Raw genomic sequence first — 16,381 nt, 5'->3', positions numbered from 1 at the left:
CCATCCATCCATTTGGTTAATAGTATTACATAAAAAATTAAAAAACCTATAAAAGATACATATTGAATAATGAACCAAGAACAGGCTTTGCAAGAACCATCATTCACAGCCTAACTGTACCACTACATCCATCGTTGTTTTTACTTCATAGTCCTGAGTGTGTCTCTACTGATGAATGAGGTTTTATTTTTTCAGCAGTATCATCATTAATAGATCAATAATACACAGGCTTAGAAGAATCTGCCTCCCAAAGAAACGTGAAAGCTTCCAGTGGTTTGAGTATGAGATTTCAATCATTTTCTTTGGCAGGCTACTTAATTATTAAAAACAACAGACAACGCCTTCCCTCCATAGCTACATGCAAGTAATCTGAGCAGGGGGTGGAAATTGACAAAAGGATTAACTTGCTCTTGGTACAAATACCTATACTTCAGGTTACTTTTTTGTCATTTCAATGGGGAATCATTAATTATTTTATACATGTAAATGCATTTTAACTCCTTATTTTAAAAGGAAAAGCCCACGTATGGCTTGGTGGCCATTTGAGTATTTAAAATCTGCATAGCTCCAACTGGACAGACACACTGGTTTTGTTGCCCTAATGAATGACGGAGGAGGACCCCTGGTGTGACTTTCCAGACCCTTTCTTCCTTTAAGACTGCCATTTACTGCAGTGCTTTTCTCAAAAACATCATTATTCACAATCTGCTTCTCCTTTGAAAGTATATTTGTACTCCTACTCAAAGACAGACAATAGATTGTACGAGGATAATCTATTGAATTCCTTTGTCAGGAATCTTATGCCAAGAGCTAAGAATAATATATCATGGAGCTAAGCTTTCAGTGCCAGAATTTCTGGGTTTGACAAAATTGCACTAATATTTACACCCCTAAACTCCAAACGTTCCATACAAAGAAGCCAATGTGAACATTAAAGCTCATTACTATAAGAGGAAACAGAAAATATTTTAGTGCCTGGTTTTTATAGATATATAACTCATTTACTCTGTACAATTAAACTTCCCTGTTTTAAAAATAAGTATCATCACAAAAGCATATAATGGTGCTGCTGAATGAAGAATGAAGATGGTGATGATGATTTTGGTGTTAACTCCTTAAGCATTTCGGTCTGTTTCAATAAATACTTTAGAAAGATCTGGAATTCTGAATTTTGACAGTGCCACTTTAAGAGACCAATCTAGTTGCTTTGCTATGCTATAAAGCAAAAGACTTACTGGACCACTGGTAGCCTGCCAAAAAACCTAGCAGGAAGACAGGCCAAACACATGTCTGTAGTTACAGTTTCAGCTGTGTAAGAGCCAAATGCTAAACCTCTGGGCCAGGCTCTATCTGTTTTCCTATGAAGGCAGTTTTTCCAACAGTGAGCCTAGTACCATTCAGAGATGCCATTTCTATATAAAAACTTAGGACTGTCCCTAGACACACCATTTAATCCTGCACTACTAACCTTGTTGAGTCAAACCCAGACTGGGAGTTCTTCATAAGGGCTCAGCATTAGGTCACCTGACCACAAGACAAGCACCATTAACGGTCCTGTTCTGCTTTGGTGTTAAACCTAATGGCATGAACAGGGTGGTGTAGAATGTCAGCAGGCTCACAAGGGTCTAGCTATGAGGTGGGACAAGTTCTCCACACTCAGCTTTTCTCTGGCCAAAGGCACCAGTGTCAAATTCAGGAAAGGTACAGCGATTGCTGTGCAGCTAAACCTGCATGTGGGAGCAGGGAGTTCTGTAGCAAGTGGGCAAAGGTAAGTGCAGTTGCTACCCACTGGATGAACACCTTGATGAGAAACAGCCTTTTTCTTACGCAGAATAAACTGAGTGCAGTGAAGGCTTTGTACATCTGAATACAACGTGTGTCACTGGAATATACTGAAAGAAATTCCGAGATAAAGTAGCTCAGAGTTCACAAGGTGAGATACAACTTTACACAGATTAACAGTAAAGACATAATCTGGTGTCTAGATTCAGCAACTTGGCTAAAACATGTTGTTAGTTGCTGTTGAGTTGGTTTCAACTCATGACAAGTTCATGAGTTGAACAGAACGAACAACAGAACATACAACAGAACGAAACTCTGCCCCACCCTGTGCCGTCCCCAAAATTGCTGGCATGTTTGAGCCCATTTTGGGGCCACTGTGCTAATCCATCTCATTGGGCGCTCCTTCCTTCCACTGGCAATCCACTTCACCAAACCTCATGCCCCATTCAGTGACTGATCTTTCCTGAAGCCATGTTCAAATTAGCAACATTACTTTGGGTTAACATATAGCCCTATCTACAAATGACATGGAAAATAATATTAACAGTTGGGGTTTTCTCTTCAGGAGACATGAATGTGATTTAAAGTAGATAATTTACTCTGGGCATCTTCATAAGGTGCCCAGAGTAAATTATCCACAACTTCATTCTCTCAAACTTGGAATTTCTAAAATGGTATCTGGCTTCGCACTTGTAAGCATCCATTTACACTTAGGATAATTTATGCCTTTTTGGGCTGGCAACTGACCTTGGGAACATGACTGAACTATCAGAAATTTTTGAAAGTGTAATAAATACTTTTACATGATACCGTGAAGGACAAAAATAGAATGTGCTTTCTAAAGGAAGAAAATAATTCCAAGATAAAAGGGCTTTTGTTTTCTTCTTAGAGTTCAAAGCTACAGAAATGTTCAGAGAATAGTATAGGGAACCATTTTCACTTTTTCCATCTATCTTTTCTTTGGAGTCATTTGAAAGGCATTTGTTCAGAATAAGGACATTCTCCTTCATAAAAGTAATACCATTTTCATATCTAGGACAATTAACATTAATTCAGTACAGTCTAGTTTTAAAATTTCCCAACTGTCCTAAAAATATCTTTCACAGTTTTTGCTTTTTGATCTGGAATCTAGTGAAAGTTCACACATTGCATTTGGTTACTACATCATTTTTTTTTAAAAAAAAGACACGTTTTAGTAGTTCAAACATTGCTTCCTGCCCCTCCGCCCCTTTTCTATCTGTATCTTAAAGAGTCTGGCATCCTAACTGTGTAACACACAGAGTCTTAGCTCATGAGGACATTTCTCTGTATGGTCATTCTCTAAGGATAATGAGTACTTTAGAGAAAACCAAGAGTAATGGTAAGAAGCAAGAATTTAGGGGTAAGTCTATTGTTCCTAGGTGCCATCGAGCACTGTGACCCTAAGCACAACAGAACGAAACACTGCCTGGTCCTGCACCAACCTCATTCATTGCTGCTAAGCCTGAGCCCATTGCTGCCACCACTGTGCCAATCCTTGTTGAGGGTCTTCCTCTTTTTCTCCGACCCTCCACTTTACCAAACATGATATCCTTTCTCCAGTGACTGACCCTTCCTGACAATATGTCCGAAGTCTAAGTGACAAAGTCTAGCCATCCTGGCTTCCATGGAGCATTCTGGCTGTACTTCTTCCAACACAGATTGGTTTGTTCTTTTGGCAGTTCAAGGTACTTTTAATATTCTCCTTTGACACCATAACTCAAATGCATCAAGAGTAGCTATCACTTTTTGCCCTGATTTACTCATATAACTCAGTTCTCTTATGTTCTACTTCCATATTCTCTTTCACTTTTTATAACTTATAGCAGGAATGAGTGTAAATAAAAGATAAGTAAAGCTATAGACTATGAGGCATTTTCACACAAGGGTTTTGCTTGCCTTTATTTTTTCCTTTCGAGTTTCAAGACAAAAGTAGAAATAATAATATTCAGTTTCTTTGACTGTAATCCTTCCCCCAACCTCAGTTTACTCAACTGTAAAAACGGAGAAATTAAGAGTGCCCAGTAAAATATAGAGCTTAGAATAATGTCTAGAACACAGAAAGTCTTATGCAATAAAATGTGCAAAAGCCAAAGCCTGTGTAAGGCAGAAACCTGTCAGAAGGATAATAAACATTTTCCACTAACAAAGAGTGACAGAAAAGTGAAAAGTCTGCCCACTGTCAAAGGAAGAGAACTTGTGAGATTTAGAAAAATAAGGGAGGCCCATCGAGTTCCAGTTCCTACAGATATCACTGTATTAAGTGTCAGCTGTTGCTGATTTTATTATTATCATTAGTTATATGGGGTTAAGTGCCATTGAGTCAGTTCTGATTCATAGAGACCCTGAATAGGATTTCCAAAGAGCTGCTGGTGAGTTTGAACGGCCAACCTTGCAATTAGCAGTCCAGTGCTTATCCTAGAGTACCACAGCAGAGCTCCATAATCTGCCTATTGTTGTTGTTGTTATGTGCCATGGAGTCGGTTCTGACTCATAGCGACCCTGTACAGGGTTTCCGCGGCTGTAAATCTTCACAGGAGCAGAAAGCCTCATCTTTCTTCCGTGGAACAGCTGGTAGTTTTGAATTGCTGACCCTGAGGTTAGCAGCCTGATTTATAACCGCTATGCTACCAGAGCTCCTTTACTCTTCAATTATTTCTTAACTAAAACTTGTATCTTTTGGAGAGAAAAAAAGAAAACAAAACACCCAAACCAGCTTAACTAGTTTCTAGAGAATAAAATGGTAACAGATGGAGCAACAAACACCTGGCCCATTAAAACAAACAAGAATGTGACTGGAGGAATGGAGAAGTCCAAGAAGGGAAGGAAGCAGTGCTGAGGGTAGGGCTGGGGGAGGTCTGCTGATGGAAGGCAGGTGTGGCTCCTTCAGACCTTTCTATCATTGGTTGCATCATGCTCTAAAGACCCCCTCCCTCCCTTAGTGCTCTGGGCTGACTTCTCAGCACTCTCTATATTTCACTACTTGCCCTCTGGTAGCATAGTGGTTATGAATGGGCTTTGAACCTCAAGGTCAGCAGTTCAAAACTACCAGCTTTTCCGAGGGAAAAAGATGAGGCGGGAGAAAGATGAGGCGTTCTGCTCCTGTAAAGATTTACAGCCTCAGAAACCTTGTACAGAGTCGTTATGAGTCGGAACCAACTCCACAGCAGATAACCATCACTGCCACACTGCCACCACCACCACCACCTCAAGGTTAGCACCAAACTGAAAGAGAAAAGAGTTCCAGGAAGAACTGGATTATTGTAGAACAGATCAAACCAAATCCAAACACAGAGTGTTCTCTGCTCCTTAAAGTGTACATATACCCAAACTCTGTCAATTCCAAATAACTGACCTTCTCCTAGGGTCCTCTGTAGCAAGTCATGCTTGGCTTGAAGTTTTGTGATGAGATTACTACCTTCCAAATATTCTCTGAATTTCTGCAAAAGGAAAGGTTAATTTTTAGCTATTCAGTATCAATGGCTTTAATTATTCAGTATCAAGGGCTTCTCATGGAATATCTCAAATTCAGCCACTTATGTCTTTCAGACCCTAGACCTTACTACTCGGAGTGTACAGTTTTGAGGTGACTCAGTGTCATTTACAGACCAGAGCATCCATACCACTAGGGAACCTAGTAGAGACAGATGCACACACTCCCAGGCCTCTTCCTCCTCAGAGCTATTAAAATCAACCTATGTTTTAGAAAGCTCTCCTGGTGATCTGTCTGCACATTCAGGTTTGAGAAGCACTGTTTGAGAGAAGTGATCTCTAAGACTGCCTGCATGTTAGAGTTAACCAAGGAGCTTTGAAAACATCAATCAGTTGCTATGGTATTGATTTTGACTCATGGTAGCCCATGGGTATCAGAATAGAACTACATTCCGTGGATTTTTCAATGGCTAATTTTTCAGAAGTAGATCACAAAGACACCTTTCTTCCAAAGTGCCTCTGGGTGGACTTGAACCACTAGTCTTTCACTTAGCAGTTGACTGGGTTTTCAGTTGTACCACCCAGGGACTTCTATTAAGAAGTCCTAACCCCTAGAAATGATGCCAGGCCTATTGAGTCATGAACTCTGTAGGTGGACAGGAGTCCATATTTGAATAAAGAGGCCCAGGTGATTCGGACACGACTATAGAAGCATCATTTGAGACCCCTAAATCTGGGCTCTGTCAACAGTGGCTTGGGAAGTGATGGGCGCACCATGAAATAGAACTGCTCGGTTTCCTGCTGGTTAGCTCTTCTCTTGGCGATGCTGGGCTTACTCAGGTAGGTTTCAGAGACAGTAGACTTCACAGACTCGGTGGAGCGACTATGCTGGAAGCATTCTGAAACATCATAGTCCTCGATGGTGACCATATCTTGAATCGTCTGCAAGGTGGCTTCCGTTGTTTTTTTAACCTGGAGAAAGGGATACATTTTCCTTATTAGTACATTGTTTCATGAATCCCAGAAACATTCTGGGAATGTGCACTCTGCCAGGCAGCGAGGGGGACGTTGGCTCTACCACCAAAAGTTCAGTCAATTTGAGGAGACAGACCAGTAGACAGCCCCCATTCTCACCAAATATCCAAGGTATGGATTTCTTCAAAATTATCACAAGAAAAAATAACTCTGTACTTGAGTCCTAATAAAACCTCACATATCACTGGATATTCTCCCAATCATTTTTTTTGCTAGTTAAAACCTTTTAAGCTGAAGTATGACTAGTTACAGAAAAATGCACAGATCCTAAGTGATGTAATAACTTGATAGCTTATTGCAGTGTGAGTACACCTGTGCAAATACCGTACTTAGTATATATTGTTGATTCATTGACATTGAACTCAAGGCCAACAGCACTCCAAACTTATCAAACACTCATTTTCTCTGTAAGACATATTACAGTCTTTCACACTTAGGAACACTTAGGCAGCACTTCAGCATGATGCTGGAAGGGCCACTTTGAACAGCTAATCACCAACAAAAAGCACAAAATGTATAACGCATGAGATTAAATAGAATACAGACATACACAAAACGTGTCACCATACGGTATGAGAGATAAATCAAGAAGGCAGAGCGTCGTCATGTTCAACTTCAGCTGGGATTGTGCATATCAGGCGACACAACATTTTCGCCCCTCTGTACATGTGCATGAATGAGTGCAACAGCGCAGTGAGTATTCATTTTGGGGTTAGAGATAAATTGTATTGAGTATGTGGAACAGCCAGAATGCAAACAATGAGAACATTGACACACTGTGAAAAGTGTAGCCAATATCGCCAAACAATTTGTATAGAAATTGTTACATGGGAGTCTAATCTGTTGTGTAAACTTTCACTGAAATTTTCACATGAAAATACCATTAATTTTGTTTTACCCCCCTATGTGAGTAGGTGAAGATCTGGAACTATGGAATCTGTGAATAATGAGGACTATATATTGTGGCTTGATACTCATATGTTAAATTTCTGTCCTTGCTCCTATTGTTAGAAGGTGAGTGAGTACATTCTGTATTTATAGTAAAGTCCTGTGCAGGGACCAAATCAATATTAATAGTGATGTCATTCTTATTTTTCACATGGTATAAATGAATTGTAGTGGTCTGTCTCTCCCACCAGCATACCCTCATTGTGCCTAACTCATCTCTGTACTCCCTACACCTACTAGCATGACATCTAGAAAATAAAAGATTCTCAACCAATATTTATTACTGAATGGAAATGAACCAAAAGGTCACAACTCCTTAGCTTGGTTGCGAAGGCCTCACAATATAACTTCAGCCTCACCGTCAGCTCCTCCCCAAGAAGAAACTGAATGACAGCCAACATGCTGTATTCTCACAAACAAACAAACAAACAAACAAACACCAAGCCCATTGACATCATCTGATTCGGACTCAGAGTAACTTCACAGGACAGAGCAGAACTGCTCCAGAGGGGTTATTAAGATGGTTGTCTTTCTCCCATGGAGTGGCGAATGGGTTTGAAATGCTGACCCCTGAGTTAGCATCCCAATGTGTAGCCTACTGTGCCAACAGAGATCCCTTTTCTTCTCCCAGAAATATACTGAAACGCTTTAGCTCCCTCCCCACCTAAGAAAAGCTACTGACCATCTAAAACCCAATTTCAATCTTACTTTTCCTGGGAACCTTGTTCTACTTTGGTGAATTTTGTTCCAAGTCTAACAAATCACAAACTACTAGTCATATTCACAAGAAACATCAGGACATGCCAAGTCATTTGCTTCTACAGTTATTAAAAAAAAACAACTACCTTGAAACACATGACATGCCTCTATCAGTGAACAAGGATGCAGCTTCTCCACATGATGCCCAGAGGGGCATACGATAAGGCTCCAGACTCAGATGCAGCTAACACACTAGGGCTAGGGCACAGTCAACTTGAGGGTTGTTGTTGTTGTTGTTGTTAAGTGCCGTCGAGTCGGTTCCGACCCATAGCGACCCTGTACAGGGTTTCCGAGGGTGTAAATCCTTATGGGAGTAGAAAGCCTCATCTTTCTCCCGCGGAACGGCTGGTAGTTTCGAACCGCTGACCTTAAGGTTCGCAGCCCGATTTGTAACCACTACGCTACCAGAGTACCTAACTTGAGGGTAACTAGTAACAACAAAGTCCCCTGTAAGAAAATCAAGGGTAGAATAACGATGACAAAATAGAATTCAAAAGCTCTAGCTTTTCAGAAACTCCATGAAGAAACACAGGTCCAAGGATGCCAGACTTTTCCTTTTTTAATAAGCCAATATTATGGGAGCCAAACAAAACAGGTCTGTGGGCTGCCAGTTTTGACCTTGTATATAACACTGTAACACACTATTTTCCTAGAGTTTAGAGAATGTTTTCCAAACTAAACAGGAGGAAGATATGCATGAAAAAAAAAAACACGAAAAAGAAGTCACTAGAAATACAAACCGTAGGTCTAATAGGATGTAGCGAACTGCATTAGGTAAGTATGCCTAACCAAAACCCTAAGCTCTAAAACACTACCTCAAGGAGAGTAATGGCTTTTCTTTGGAAAGGTTCACTTGTGGGAGTTTACACAGAGATTCAAATTTTAATCACATCAGTTTCAACTTAAACACACAGGTCGGAATAAGGGGTGGTTTACTTGCTTCTAGGAAGAATGAGGCCAAAAAGCTGTAGTAGGTTTTAACTCAACTAGGATAATGGACTGGACCATAAAGTCAGTTTGGACTGTAAGGTCAGTCAGCCGGTCAAACTCACCAGCCACTCTTGGAAACGCTATGTTGTTGTTATGTGCCGTGGAGTCGGTTCCAACTCATAGCGACCCTGTACAGGGTTTCTGAGGCTGTAAATCTTTATGGGAGCAGAAAGCCTCATCTTTCTCCTGTGGAACAGCTGGTAGTTTCGAATTGCTGACCCTGAGGTTAGCAGCCTGATTCGTAACTACTATGCTACCAGAGCTCCTTGGAAATCCTATGTTGTTGTTGTTAAGTGCCGTCGAGTCAGTTCCGACCCATAGCGACCCTGAACAGGGTTTCCAAGGCTGTAAATCTTTACGGGAGCAGAAAGCCTCATCTTTCTCTCGCATGGAAACCCTATAGAGGAGTCGAAATTGATTCAACAGCACTTTAACAACAACAGTACTGATCTACAAACACATCACTCTTTCTTAACAGAAACAAATACACATTCCCATAGTCCATAACAAAACAGATGATGAAACAAAAGATGAAAATAAAACAGGGAGCTAAAATGAATTCTTTCTGTCCTACATTCGTTCCTTTGGGGAAATGCCTTTCTCTACCACTGTTGGACTTCCCCACAGGGTTTCCAAAACTGTAATCTTTAGAGCAGACTATCATATCTTTCTTCTGTGGAGTAGCTGGTGAGTTTGAACCGCTGATCTTTTGGTTAGCACTCAAATGCTTAATCACTGCACCACCAGGGCTCCTCCAAACCAAAGTTATTGTTGTTGAGCTGATTCCAACTCACAGTGACTCAACAGGACAGAGCAGAACTGGCCCAGAGGGTTTCCAAGGCTATATATACTCTTTATGAGAACAGACTACCTTATCTTCCTCATGTGCAGTGTCTGGGTGGCTGGTGGGTTTAAACTGCTGACTTTTGGATTCGCAGCCAAATGCTACCATTGGACTACCAGGGGTCCTTCGACTTTCTTGGAAGAAGGTTAGCCAGAATAACCTTTAGAAGCAAGGAAGGCAAGACATCGTCTCTTGTATTTTGGACATGTTATCAGGAGGAACCAATTTGTGGAGAAGGACCGACCTCATGCTTGGTACAGTAGGTGGTGGTGGTGGTGTGCTGTGGATTCAGTTCTGACTCTGACCTTGAGGTTGGTAGTTTGACTTGTAACTGCTACGAAGACCCCTTCCTCCCCCCTCCCCCCCAGTGAGATAGATGGACACGGTGGCTGCAACAATGGGCTCAAACACAACAATAATTATGAGGATGGTGCAGGGTCAGGCTGTGTTTTGTTCTGTTGTAGACAGGGTCGCCTGATAGTATGTAACAGCATCAACAGTCAATACAGAGTTCTGAGTGGACATAAAAGCCAGGCTGGTCAATGAAAGAATACCAATTGTTGGATATAATAGTTAGCCCAGAGGTAGACATGACTTAAGCTAGGCCAATGAAGAGTCTTGTTTTAAAGGTAAGGGTATGAGAAGGGGTTTGTGGTGCAGTGAATTATTTAATATGGCTCTTCCAGACTTGCAGGGATTTTGTAACTCTGATCAAGTGACTGGATGTGAATAAACAGATTGGATACATTTTCTCTTTTTCCTGCTGTGTCTGGGTATGAGAAGGTGGTAGAAGATGCTGACAGGATTATATGATTCAATTGTGAGTGAATGTTAGCAGAACTAAGTGTAATGGTAAAAACTGAGAAATCTAATAAGGATAATTGGTCAATTTTGCCTTTGGCTGGGCTTAAAATGACTCATCTCTAAAGCAGAAAGGGGGATCTCACTACCATCAAGAAAGAAGAGCCAAGAGTAGGGTGCAGCCTTTGGCCCCCAAGATCCCTGGTGTATGGAACCTCCTTGATCCAAAACCAGAAGCTATGACACCAGAGAAGTGGCAAAAAAGCTGCAGAGGAACAGCAGCAGCAGAACCAAGAGCCAGAGCACAAGACTGAGTGGTGGGCTTCCCAGCCCATGGACGGAATAAAGCTGAGTACCTTCGGTTACAAGACTTATTTATGAAGTGGGTACCTTCATGCACTTACTCTAGGGAGCTACATTTGCCAACCCATGGATCTAGAGCTCAGCACCTCTGGGTTGAGGCTTATGAGTGGAGTGCCCTTTGGGCATTTCTCAGCAGCCTAAAAAGAGTTTTGTAACTAACACTGCCCAAGAATGGCAGAGGCCAAGATACTGTTAAGCTGAGAGGCCAAGGACCAGAGAAAGGTGTGCCTGCAGATATGGCTGAGAAGAAGCTGTAGTGACTGGAAGAACTTGCCCTGAGTATTTCTGATCCTGAATTGTAGCCTGCTAATTAACTATCCTAATAAGGAGCTCTGGTAGAGTAGTGGTTACGAATTAATTGGGCTGCTAATCTTACAGTCAACAGTTTGAAACTACCAGTTGCTCCGTGGGAGAAAGCTAAGGCTTTCTGCTCCTGTAAAGATTTACTGTCTCAGAAACCCTGTACAGGGTCTTTATGAGTTGGAACCAACTCCACGGCACATAACAACAACAATTATCCTAATAAATTTGGAATTGTGAGTATTGTCTGTGAATGGTGTGGTCGTTGTAACAGATATCGAATGCAGTAGAGAATGTCTTGGTCGGGATGGTTGGTGCAGAATTAGTAAAGAAGGTTGTAGGGTGGAGGATTTCCGACCCTTGCCTCCTAGGAACTGGCCTTGGGCTGATGTAAGTTTTGATCCTTCTTCTTCGTTGTAAAGTCACAGGAGGTCAGATAATGCCTCCATGACATTTTTTTGCAGGGCTGTACCTTTCTTTCTAAGGAGGTCTGGTTACGAGTTGAGCTGCTAATCTCAAGGTCAGCAATTCGAAACTACCAGTTCCAAGGGAGAAAGATGAGGCTTTCTACTCCTGTAAAGATTTACAACCTCAGAAACCCAACGCAGGGTCGCTATGAGTCAGAACCAACTCCACGGCACAAAACCACTACCTTTCTTTCTGAGATGGCAATCGATACACAACACTAGCCTCGGAATCTACCCCCATTATGGGGAAAAAATGAAACCCCATCAGCATAAACGAGGCCAGCAAAGTGAAGAGAGATTCCTGAAAATATCATTTAAAAACAGATTCAATTTTGTCAGAGGCTATTGTGAACACTGACCAATAAGCTTCAGTAAGTTTGATTTGGAGTTCTATAAATTACAAATAAGAGGCCTGACTAATATAAGAAACATCTGTGGTTCATAATGTTATTTTAGGAGAATGTGGATCCAATTAAACTAATTTCAGAAAGAGGCAGCTGAAGTGTTCACTGCTTTTTGGATCAACACATCTTTATAATTCACGTTTTAAGCTATATTCACTTAAATCCACTAATGTCATCAAATAAATATTATCCTCATTCAAATACTATTGTAATATGAAATTTTTATATAATAATTATAGCAGTAATATAAAGTTTATTATAAAAAACTTAGAAAATACAGAAAAATAAAGAGAAAAGTACTAAATATTAGAGTTAAGATTAAATTAAATGCCAGTCAAAAGTTCCTGTGCATGGGTCTGGTAAAAAGAGATGGAGATAAGATATTTATGATTAAATATGAGTAATTGTTATCATGACTAACTGCGACTGTCACAGCTGTAAAGGTAGAAGTTTTATAACAAAAATGGGGAGTACTTAATCTTACAGTCCAGAAACACAGGACACTAGGACCGTCAAGGGAGAAGAGCACAAGCAGAATGCAGGACCTTATCCAGAGAAGCAGCAACACCAGAGATGGAGATAGAGATGGGGACATGGAGAGAGGGAGCAGCTGAAGACTCCAGATTCATGAAAAGAGAAGGACTGAGAGGTGGCAGCCAGGAGGCAGACTTGCAGAATGTGCCCTTTTGTGGTTTAAATTATTACAGATTCCTGAGTTGTTGTTTTTTTTTAAAAAGAGCTAAAATGAATAGAGAGAAATACTGTTAACTGATGGTACATGGAGGGGATTATGACCACTGTAATGAAACAAGGTTTATGATTTGTTGAATGTACAACTGATGATCTGCCTTGTAAACTTCACTCAATTAACAATAAAAACTTAAAAAAATAAAATATTGCATCAGCCATTCAACTTGATGTATTGCATATCCTTAGACAGAGATATTGACTTTGATAATCAGTGGGATTATTTTCAGTATGAATCACAATTTAAAGATAAAAGGTGTATTGTTGTTGTTGTTAAGTGCCGTCGAGTCGGTTCCGACCCATAGCGACCCTGTATAGGGTTTCCGAGGGTGTAAATCTTTACGGGAGTAGAAAGCCTCATCTTTCTCCTGCGGAGCGGCTGGTAGTTTTGAACCGCTGACCTTAAGGTTCGCAGCCCGATTCGTAACCACTACGCTACCAGAGCTCCTTAAAAGGTGTATTAGAAGATATATATATTTATGCAGAAGAAAGGGCTGGCAATTTTCTTACACAATGATTAAAGCCAAGAAAACCCTACTGTCATGGAATGAATTACATCCCCCCCAATATCATAATATCTGTTGTTGCTGTTAAGTGATGTCAAGCACTTTACCCATATCAATCCTGTACAGGGTTTCCAAGGAGCTGCTGGTGGGTTTGAACCACTGAGCGCTCATGGTTTGCATTCCATTGCTTATTGTATTACATTGGTCATAATTACTAACTAATATTATGTGTGGTTGCCATCCATTTTGTGTTCTGATATAAATATCTTATATTCTGTGATATTATATAATTATCTTCCATTTCATGCATTATAATTTGTAACCTATATATGATAATGAGGCAGGAGGTGGAGTCTATCTTGAGAGACAGCCTTGCAAGAGGGTATTATTTAAATCACACCCTTACTTAAGTTACACTTTTTATCTTGCAAGAGAGAGAAAAGGAGAGAGGAGCGAGGCCTTGCGATCACCAAGAAAGAAGATCCTGGAACTGAGTGTATCCCTGGGACCCAGGGTCCCTACACTGAGACCCCAGGAGAAGAGCGATGCCAAGACTCATAAAGATCTCCCAGGAAAGCCCACAGATGTTGAAAGATGATGAGAAATTTCCCCCAGAGCCAACAGAGAATAAGCCTTCCCCTAGACCTGAATCCAGACTTCTAGCCTCCTAAGCTATAAGAAAATGCATTTTTGTGTGTGAAATCTATCATTTGTGGTATTTCTTCATAGCAGCATGAGATAACTAACACATCTCTGGACCAATTCTACTCTAGAACACAAGGGGCTTCCATGAATTAGAACTGACTCAAGGGAAATGAGGCTAAATTCTTTTGGTTTACGTGTGTGTATTGAAACTCCGATAAAGAATTAGTCTGTTGGATAATACAGAATCCTTGCATTCATCCTCCACAGCATTATTAATGGTTGTTTGCAACTGTTTCTTCTTGTCTTGATTTGTGCCTCATCAGTAAATGAAGGTCCTAAAGTTCACATCATTATGGTCCATTCTGCTTTGAGGAGGAACTCTTCCTTAGTTGTATTCTGGAGTGCCTTCCAACAGGAGGGGCTCGCTCATCTTCTGGTACATATGTAACTATGTTCTGCTGTTGTTCATAAGGTTTTCAGTGGCTAACCCTTTACAAATGGTCTGTCTCTCCGTCTTCCTAGCCTGTCTTAGTCTAGAAGCTCTGCTGAAACCTACCCACCATGGATGGCCCTGTGGGTATTTAAGATACTGGAAGGTATAGCTTCCAGCATCATAGCAACACACAAATCACCACAGTATGACAAACTGACAGATGAGTGGTGGTAATCTTGGCAAGAAGTATTTAGAAAAAATCTCAATTTACCTGAAAATGCCTCTATTTATAGCATGTTGAAGAGACCCTGCTTAGGACATTACATATGTAACTGTCATCAGAAATGCCTTCCAACTGACATTTAGATCACTTATGGGAACAGAAAGCATGCTTACCTCTTCGTTCTCGATTTTGAGTGTGGCCAGTCGTGACTGTAGCTGCTGGTACCTCAGCATGAGCTCTGCCTGGACCGGCTGCTGAGCGCTGACCTGGCAGACCTGAAGGGAAGATAAAAATCTGCGGTGACAACAGGACACAGACAAGCCTACCTCCAGAGACTCTGCTCACCTGCTTAAGTACCGCACGACTCCAATGACATTTTTACTTTTAACAGCCACCTTGAAAATTCCGTGTTCAATAAGGACCTGCTACGTAAGTGGCAAAGGAGTTCTGGTAGCGTAGTGGTTACGAATTGTGCTGCAAACCTCAAGGTCAGCAGTTCGAAACTACCAGCTGTTCCGTGGGAGAAAGATGAGGCGCTCTGCTCCTGTAAAGATTTACAGCCTCGGAAACCCCTGTACAGGGTCACTATGAGTTGGAACCGACTCCACGGCACATAACCCCCACCACCATGTAAGCGGCAAGAGCAGAATGCAGCTGCTTGGCCTGGATATGACTGAAAAGAAAGCAGCTGTGAGAAGCATCTCTCTAAGAACAGGACCATTCTAGGATTCTAAACTCTGTTCCTAAGGAAGTGCAGCTTAAGGATTGAGGTATAGATTTTTTTCTCATCTGTAAGATGGGGATAAGAGAACTATATCACAGGGTTTTTGTACGGGTTAAGTGAGCTAATAGTATGAAGCACCTAGAAAAATGCCTGGTGTACAGTAAGAACTCAGAAAACCTGGGTACTTATTTTTAGTATTTTGCAACCAGTATCAGCAGTTGATGTAAGTGATTGATTTCCCTTACCAATACCAATCAAATCACATGATTCACCAGGAACTTGATGTAGCCACTTTCTTAGGCTTGGTAGGCAGATTTTTGGTTATAATCTCAATTACGAATATGCCCCAAATTCAAGCATTGCATTAAATAATTTCTTCTCATCTTCCTTATCACAGAAATGATTTCAGCTGAGAGGGGTCCTTTTATGGAGTCGCCGGAATACCATAGCGATTACTGGTCATTGGAGGAGTCAGTCATAAAAAAGGGAAAGGTTCACTTTGTTAAACTAATAATAAATAGTAAAAACTTCAGACACTTGTCTGGGGCATTTTATCACTCCATATGTACCATAGCCAACAAATGAAAAACCAAAACGTCTAACTACCACTTGATTTCAGAAGGTAACACTGGGCATATTAATCCAGTCATCTTGCTGTCAAAATTCACGTACTATCCTGGTGTGGTGCTGTAGGATAAGCACTGGACTGCTTACTGCAAGGGTGGCAGGATAAACCCATAGCCAGTACTCAGAAACTCTCTACAGGGTTACTATGAGTCAGAACTGACGCGATGGCACTCAACAACAACAACAACACTGGCATAAAGACAGCTTATAACTATCAATCATGTAATTCACACTCAAATCAGGAAAAATAGATTTGAAATACTGAAGGTACAAATATATATATATATATATATATGTTGTTATGTGTCGTGGAGTTGGTTCCGACTCACAGTG

At 41.0% G+C, this 16,381-nt stretch overlaps 1 protein-coding gene across 2 annotated transcripts in view; it reads right to left on the bottom strand.

The window, feature by feature from the left end:
- The window catches only part of SRGAP1 (SLIT-ROBO Rho GTPase activating protein 1), a 404,265-nt gene that overhangs the window by 52,309 nt on the left and 335,575 nt on the right, over nt 1-16,381 (bottom strand). For both annotated transcript variants that reach the window (XM_006859514.1, XM_006859515.1), the window contains exons 8-10: nt 14,871-14,972; nt 6,007-6,204; nt 5,156-5,240 (exon numbers count right to left, since the gene is read on the bottom strand). In XM_006859514.1, the coding sequence (XP_006859576.1) occupies nt 5,156-5,240; nt 6,007-6,204; nt 14,871-14,972 (385 nt within the window). The remainder of the gene's footprint in view (nt 1-5,155; nt 5,241-6,006; nt 6,205-14,870; nt 14,973-16,381) is intronic.

Source organism: Chrysochloris asiatica, unplaced genomic scaffold (assembly GCF_000296735.1).
Source record: "Chrysochloris asiatica unplaced genomic scaffold, ChrAsi1.0 scaffold00033, whole genome shotgun sequence".
Lineage (NCBI taxonomy): Eukaryota > Metazoa > Chordata > Mammalia > Afrosoricida > Chrysochloridae > Chrysochloris > Chrysochloris asiatica.
The sequence above is the reverse complement of the archived record's forward strand: the minus strand, read 5'-3'. Positions and strand labels throughout refer to the sequence as shown.